This window comes from Lupinus angustifolius, chromosome LG09 (genome assembly GCF_001865875.1).
Source record: "Lupinus angustifolius cultivar Tanjil chromosome LG09, LupAngTanjil_v1.0, whole genome shotgun sequence".
Classification (NCBI taxonomy): Eukaryota; Viridiplantae; Streptophyta; class Magnoliopsida; order Fabales; family Fabaceae; genus Lupinus; species Lupinus angustifolius.
In genome coordinates, this window is record NC_032017.1 from 15,560,634 (window position 1) to 15,569,541 (window position 8,908).

Consider the following 8,908-nt stretch of genomic DNA (forward strand, 5'->3'; position numbering starts at 1 on the left):
CTCACTTACATAGTAGTTTCACTTAGCTAATGAAAGAATGTTACAACTCATGAATAAAGATCTCTCAATCCCTATTACCTTATACCTTATTTCATAGAGAGATTCTAAACTTATTTTTAGATAATAAATACATTGTTTATCATTAATTCTTTAATAAAAATAATATAAATAAATTATAGATAATATTATATAACATACATGATATAACATTGTAAAAAAAACTTTACAATATAATATAGGAAGAAGTAAATAAACAAAGGTAGCAGTAAAACTGCCCACTTAACAGGGAACTAATCGATTTAAACCATAAAGTAGCTGTTAGTCTAAAATGAGTTTTTTGCCTCGGATCTTAAACTTATGTCCCTAATACTATATACTTCATGGTCATACTAGACTCCCTAGTGTTTCTGTTGTAATGGGGGCAATTCAGAATTGTATATCCCTAGTAACCAGACAAACATTAATTAATGAAAGTTACTTATACTTGGCATGGCAAAGAAAGGCTAAGACTTCCAATTTGAAGATCCAAGCATGCATGCATTACAGTATTTATTTATTCCTTTTTTTAGGACTTCACAACCTTTCCATTTTGTTCTACCTGGCTCATTTTTCAACCTGCTTTTCATGTAACAAAAGAAGAAAGAAGGAAATATTAATAAAAAAGAGTAAGATTGAATGTAATAATAGGCACAAAGAAAGCCCTCGAGTAAAGAACAAGGATCAGACAGGACCATGCACAACATTAAGTATAAGTATTTTTTATGAATGATTGTTTTGATTATTATTTTATTCAATAATAATACTTACATTTTTTACTATTTTTAAGAAATAATTTTAGCAATTTTTCTTCTATTTTCAATCATAAAAAATGTATTAACTGTTTAATTTGAGTAAATAAGAAGTTTTTTTCTATAGAAAATATAAGGAGTTTTATTAAAAACACCAAATACACTACACATTATCCGCATAGGTATATGGTATATTTATTCAATTTTATTTATATTACATTTTTTAAGTAAATTTTAAACTTATGAGTAAAATTATAAAAAAAATGTTCTCTTGATTTCTTAAAGCAAAGGATAAATATGAACAAATCGTTTTCCATAAAGAAACTTAAAAATAAACAAACATAATAATAAATATACACAATAGTTTTTTTTCTTCTTCGCTTACCCAAGAAAATTTCTATTACATGAAATGAAAGACTCATTCACCAAGCCAAATAACTTTACTTGTTACATGTTTATATAGGGGGATTCATGTCTCACACAACATGTTTGATTATATTGAAAGTAGATCACGACCTTAGTTGCAAGTTGTAAAATGTGCCGATTTAGGCACATAAAAGTAATGTCAAATAGACCTCTGACTATTTTAGTTCATTTTAATATGCCGCAAACTTTACCATAATCAGACTCACTCGTCCTTGGCCACTTGGTAATGGAGTTTTAACATCAATTTGGAGAATCATAGTGAGATGTTCAAGACAGGGTAAGTGTGGTGGGGAGACATGATGGGTAAGATTATTAGTTTGTTGGGATGGGACAAAAGAAATATGGGACGAATCCATTGCGAATTGAGTTTTAGATGAAAATAAACGAAATTGAATGACTCAAAAGCATATTTCATGAGTCCTAGGTCTTTCATTTCTTTTTCTTCTACTTCAAAACTCAACTCATAAACAGACTCTAAGGGATAACTAAGAGATAAGGCTACCTGTATAGAAGAGGAGGGAAGTCTCTCTCTGGTCCCATGTTTGGCAGAGGGAAGTGAGTCTTAAGGTACCTTTTCCTATACTTTTTTCTTTGTCTGTCGAAAAGGAAGCAAAAATATGTGAGTTGGGGACATGATCTCATAGAGGGTTGGAATGGAATATCGTGTGAAGGAGACAATTATAACAATAGGAACATGAATTCGCTGGGAATTTTTTCAGGTACTCGGAGACCGGTAAACTCAAAAGGATGAATGGATATGAAAGCACAATCCAGTGTGGTGTTCTCTGTTAAAAGCGCAAACTTTATTTTACTGAAATATGTGACTCAATGACAGATGCACAATTCTTTAAAAAGCTATGGGAAAACAAGATGCCACCAAAGATGCATGATAGGATTGGCGATGAAAGGAGCGAATTGGAGCAACATTGTAGAGAAGATAAAGCATGCAGATTAATTTGGAGTATACTTAAGGCCAAATTTGTAAGAGAAAATCTTGGTTATTTACTTATTCTGATTGGATATTAAATCCTATTGAATGTTTAAAACTTTGTTAACCGTGTAATTATTAGGATTATTTCTTATACTCCTCATAGATAAAATATATTTTCTTTGCTGATAAAAAACTGAATAATTAGATTAAAATTTTGCCCACACCATTGAGCTTCTTTTGGACACAAATAACGTTTTGTTTCTTTGTTGTCCAGATTCTATCTAGCTGAAGTTCAAAACTAAAATATGATATAAGACAACAGATCTTTATTTCAAAACTTGTAGAACAGAATGTTGGTCGGGTAGCTCTAAGTTGACAGCTCTAATAGAAAGCAAGTTTTATGAATAATGTTGTAAATTTGATTTCTCATCAATTTATCTAGAGTTTCAAATATTAATCTCAATGTGTTAATACCACAACAATAAAAATGTATATTAGGGGTTAAAAAGAGTGGAAGGTGAGTAATAATAATAGTAATAAGAACAAAGAGGTTCTGAAAAATGTTTTGTAGTATCTGTTTGTAATTGATCTGAAAAGGAAAAAGCAGCCCTTTGGGTGAAACCCCAAAAACAGCAACACCACAATATCAGTGGTCCATACCACACTGACAGTATCAATCCATCAAAGTGTTACTAGTGAGAGTGCTAGTCCAAGCTCACTATCACTCATCAGTGAAAACAAAAACCCTTTTAAACAAATTTAACTCTCTCTTTCCCTTTTTCTCTGCACAATATCTATGGCAACCTAGTGCAAATTTGTGAACAGTACAATCTGTGACTGCACTTGTCTGCATGTCTGTCTCTTATCTGCAGTCACTGAATACTCTTGACTCTCTCTTTCTCTCTTATATTACATCATGAAGAAAAATAGCATGAAAAAGAAAATAAACACCCTTTAATTAGATAAGATTTCTAGACTATAGTTCAAGCATTAAATGCAAGAACCTTGGCTTTCATTTCTCTGTTTGTCTGCATCTTCTCGCACCTCCCTTTACTCTCACTTTCTCTTTCTCCATCAGAGAGAACAGACAAAGGTGCAGTCTCTATAGTTGATTAGTCCAAATCTAAGTCAAAACGAAGAAAATCTAACAAAGTTAACAAAAACCTACTTTCTATTAATTAAACTAAAAAGATTTCTCAATGTCATTTTTATATGAATAATCAATGTGAATATAATTAGTGATAAATATATATTATATGATTGCAACAAATCGGATTTAATAAAATTTTAGTCCCTAAATTTTTTTATTAGTCTGATTTTTGTCTCTATAGTTTAATAGTTTGGTTTAAGTACTTATGCTTTCAAAATTACTGATTTCTATTTTTGTTTTAAAAAGTTTTTATCGTGGACTAACTTTTGAAGATTCAAATAGTATAAGGAATTGATGAAATTTTAAAACCATAGAGCGAAGAAACAAAAGTAATGAAAAAGTATAAGAGCTAAAATTGATATAAACCTAAAATATAGTAATAAATTAATATCAGTAATCATCATATAATATACATTAGTAGTTAAATATTTGAACACTAATACTAATATGAAAAAGTGCGTAGTACGTAACAAATGTTTATTAAAAGTGAAAACCATTTTCATTGTTAGTGTCATCTTCATCAAACTCCTCATCATCATCTTCATCTTCATCACCTAATAGCAAATCTTCATCTCCCATCAAATTTTGATCACCACAACCTTCTACCGTATGAGGAGCATGTCCATCACCAAAGGCACGAACATGGTCTTTGAGAGATCTCTTGTGCTTGAAATCAGAACCACAAATACAAAACCAAAGCTTTCCACAATTCTTCTCATGTGTTCTCCAATCCCCTCTTACAGCAAATGGTTTCCCACACTTTCTACACCCAAATGGCTTTGCACCATGCTTCCTCTTGTAGTGTGTTTGAAGGGTCCTGAAATCCTTCAATGGCCTTGACCTTGGGTGATCTATGTTGTTCTTGCAACCCTCAGCACAACAATAGCATGGTAACCTTAGCATTGAAGAAGCTGGTTTCACCCCTCTCAATGATTCAGCTCCTTTTCTGTATTGTGACCCATGTCCCCACATATGCATCTGCAATGTAACAATACATTAGAGGTGAAAAATTATCCACGTATGTTTTTATGCAAAATGCTGCACATTTTAATTAAAAACAAAGAGATGTGGATTAGAAACTTTTCAAATTTGCATTCTCTATTTACAAATTCTTTATAGTTGTGAATTGTTTTGCTTCTAAATTTTTTAATAAACTCATCCATGAAAGAAAAATAAAATAAAGTGCAAACAATAATATGACAAACATATTTGTCCAATCCTGTTGTAACTTGGACTGAAAAAAGTTTAATTCCTCTTCCATGATGGAACTAATTAATGGTCTCAAATTTGTCTTATTTTACTAGAGAGAACAACGGTTTCCTGTTCTTGTATGTTTAAGTCTTTGATAAGAGAGAAAGTTTGAAACAGTTTACCTAAGTCTCTAATAAATGCTTATGAATTTATTATCTTGCACAGGCTATACTCGAGTCTTAGCTTTTGTCGAATGTAGTGTTTTGACTAACCTGCATGTTGTTGAAACGGTTGAACATTTTGTTACAGACTGAGCAAGAGAACTGGGTGGGTCCAATGAGGATTTGAGCAGGAGAAGGAATCCAATACTGACCCTGCAATGGTGTTGAAGTCAAATAATCAGGTTTTGTGTTAGCAGGGTTTATGTTTTGTGTTGTGGAAGGAAGACCAATGTGTAATGCAACTGTTATACCACTATGATCATCACAAATAGTAGGGTTTTGGGCTTGGCAAAGAGTAGTGGTAGAGTGGTTTAAGGAAGACATAGGTTTGGGGTTGTGTTGGCCAGGAGGGCCAAGAGAAAGGAAAATGGAGGCTTCATCATCAACTTCATCAGCTTCAAAGAATGCATTATTACTACTACTTCCATTAGAGGAAGATATGTAGGAAAAAGAGTGAGTTTGCATGGTGAGAGAGTAGTAGTAGTAGTAGGTAGGAGAGAGTACAGTCAAGGAGCAAGAAAGGGTTTTGGGTGTGTGAGATGATAAGTGTGGATGGAAAAGGCAATAAATAAACAAATCTTGTGAGAATGTCTTGGCTTTTTGGAAATTTGAGATTATTTAATAATATACATTTTAATCTATTGTTACATATAATTATATTATTTTATAAATTTTAGAATATGATGTAGGTTACATTGAAAACAATTTAAAATATCAACTAGGCTTGATGTAGTTGGGAAATGGCAAATAGCCACTTTCTAAAGTATAATGTCAGATTCAATATTTATTATATTTGTGAAGAAAAAACTCACTTTAATATATTTCTACATCGAAAAGAAGTAGTTTTCGGTTGCTACCTCTCGCAGGCCAAAATAAGTAAAGTTTTAAAAATTACATAAGTAAAGTTATTAAATATTTATCATAAAATTGAAACTCATTGAATACTAAATAGTTATTATAAACCAGAAATTTAAAGAATACTAATATTTTTATAAACATTTATAATGGTGTTGGTTATTTCTAATAGAATATTAAATGTTTATTATAATTTAAAGTCAGTTGAATATCAAATATTTATTTTATTATTTAAAATAATTCAAAATATTTTTTTAATTAAAATAAATTGAAAAATTATTTTTTAATTAAAATCAATTAAATATCATTTTTTATTATTATAAAATAAACTTATTGAATATTCTAATAGAATATTCTAATAAATATATACTTTTATTTTGTAGAATTTTATATTCACTGGTCACATGGTCTCACTCAGTTGCCCAACTTCTAGCTGAGTGAAATTAGAGTATAGAATTTGGATTTTCTTACTCAAAAAGAATCGACTCTCGTTTGATTTTTGTTAAGCGAAAGCAGCTTTGCTCAACATCCTAGAATCAAATGGATTTGGAAATCTTGCTCAATTTTAGTATAGAGACATTCTTGTCTTGCTGAACAAGAGTGCTAAGTTCAATTTCCTTTTTATTCTATCTTGTACTTTGGTTTCTTTTTTATCAATGAAATTGGGTATTACTTTAGCATCCAAACGTTATTAAAAAGGAGTTTTAGATATTTGATATTAAATTAAAATTTATTGGATGTTAAATATTTATTACAAAATTAAAATTCCCTAGATATTAAAATCTTTATTATGATGTAGACTAGTTCTAATAAAATTCTAAATATTTTAATAACATTGAAATTCATTATTTTTGTATGTACAATAGTACCCAACCAATGCTTGACTAATTCTTATGAACCATAGAGATCATTCAAATAAATTATCTCTTCAGACAAAAATCTTTTACATCCACACCATAATAATAGTTGAAGCTTTACCAATATGCTTGAGGATGTTCGCTATTTTAAGAGTGTTTACTCATGTATATTCTATTGAAATTTAGTAACTCTTTTTAAGTGTCAAATCATTATTTTTTTTAGAAGTACTATATATCCAAAGATATATTATAGGGTTAATTCGCCTCTCCAATATATATGAGCACACACAACTTCTGTCAACTTTTCATTTGAATGTTAGTAACATTCCTTGTGAACATTTTTTCTCTCAATATTATATGTTGTTTTGTTGATATTTAGTGTGCCATATATTCTCATAGAAGAGTGTGTGAAGGGAGAAAGAGGGTAGGCATGTATGAGTGTATGTGTGAATGCGCACGTGGAGAGTGAAGGGAAAATACATAGAGATGATATGGTTTAATTTTGGCGTGTTTGGATATAGAGGAGACATAGAACCGGCAAAGTAGGAAAGAGTGAAAGAGGCAATGAAGCAGAAAAGCATAGAATAGCGCACCAATACGACATTACACTATAGCAGTTGCAGTGTCACTCCCTCTTCATTTCTCATCTTCTCTCTCTAATACCCATAACAAAGAGTCACAATCATTTATAGTACCAACTATTATAGAAAACTAAATAAAAAGTAAAATGTAATGATATTTATATATTTTTATTTATAGTGAGATGATGTTTTCATCTTTAAAACTATAAGTAAAAACAGAATTTTGTCAGTCCAATCACTAGAGAGTATTTGGTTCCTTGCCAAATGCTGTTTTCTATTGTAATATTTTTATTTTATAAATTTTGTTCTTAAATAAGAATGATAAGAGAAAAATAAAAACAAAAAGAGAAAATTAAAAAGGTAGATGTTTGGTTAACAATAAGAATGATGTTTATTATTGTGGAGAAAATGTAGATGTTATTCTTATTTTATGGAGAGTTGTAATAAATTATAAAATAATATATGATATATAAATAAGAATGAATATATTGTTTTTTATTATGGTTGGTCTTAGTTTCTTAATAATCTGTTCGCTTTCTTTCTGATTTTTTTTTTCTGGTGGCTGCATTTACTCTCACTCATGCTAAGGGGCAATAATAATATTTAGAGAGTTAAAAGTGAGAGTGATGGCAATGGCATAGTCCCTTTCCAATACAGAAAAAATAAAACACAAGATTTTAAAGTACTAGTAAAAGTGAATGATAATATATGAACACAGGAAGTAGACATGGAGAACTGTAGAAGGTGATGCGTGTGTATGTCTCTCTCTCACACACTTTGTTATTACCAAAAGGGATGGTGATAGTGATTGTTGATTATGAATTGTGATAGTGATGGTGATGCTAATATGTAACGGAAGTGATAGCTGCACTGCTTAATTAGGATCTAAACCACATATATATATATATATATATATATATATATATATATAACCTTTTCTGTGTATATATGAGTCTCATTCAAAAATTATGAATAATATTAATAGTTTTACTACTTATTTTAATTAGGACAACAGTTAAGAAACTTAAAATAACAAGTATTGAGTTTTACTACTTATTGTTTATCTGAGTTTGGTGATCATATTGAGTTTTTTTAAGCTAACAAACTCCCTAATAAATTCATGGGACTTTTGTACGATGATTATTGAGTGAGACTCCTCATTAGGGAGAGGGATCACCCATCCTAACGGTTTTTCATTTATTATTCTGGGCTAATCACATATTGTCACATAAATAAAATGATATTTTTTATAACAAAAAGTAACATTTTCATTGGCTCGAGGAATGACACATTGTTTAGTACAAATGATCTTTGTCCCTCACTAGGTGAAAGTTGTGTGAAAAACAAAGAAAACACAAAATGATATGAGATTTCTATCAATGAATTATAACGTAATTAATCTAATTGTGGTAACAATGTAACATATTAATATTTATCCATGAAAAAAAGAAAGATGACATTTGATTCATTTTAGTTAAAGATATTTCTATAAAAATTAATAGTAAAAATGAGAGTTGGCTCTTTATTTTTTTTCGCCATAATTAGTTGCTCTTTATGTTTTCCTGTATAAGTTTAATATTTATATTATTCCAAAAATGTAGTCTTGATATTATTGGATATATATAAGTCCTTGTAATTTCTCAAACAACTACTATCACTGGACACAAATGGAGAAATTCTCAATGTTGTAGAAAAAGTCAGAAAATATAGAATGATTCTTTGTCTTGCCTACTCAGCATCGTTAATGCACTAAGACTACGTGAACAATTTAACACTTTTCAGTTTTCACCTTAGACAAAATAGAAAGGGGAACAACATTAATGTGCCAACGAAGCAAAGTTTAGTGTGGGACATATCTTTGATTAGACATAGCCCAAAATTAAAACTTGTAACCTTTGATTCACTGTC

General features: G+C 30.0%; 1 protein-coding gene across 1 annotated transcript; it reads right to left on the bottom strand.

Annotated features, from left to right (window-relative positions):
• On the bottom strand, positions 3,684 to 5,217 carry LOC109356445 (zinc finger protein WIP6-like). The gene is made up of 2 exons (XM_019599766.1): positions 4,759 to 5,217; positions 3,684 to 4,273 (listed from the first exon to the last, which is right to left on the bottom strand). The coding sequence occupies exons 1-2, from the start codon at positions 5,170 to 5,172 to the stop codon at positions 3,776 to 3,778; spliced, it is 912 nt and encodes a 303-aa protein (XP_019455311.1). The 5' UTR covers positions 5,173 to 5,217; the 3' UTR covers positions 3,684 to 3,775.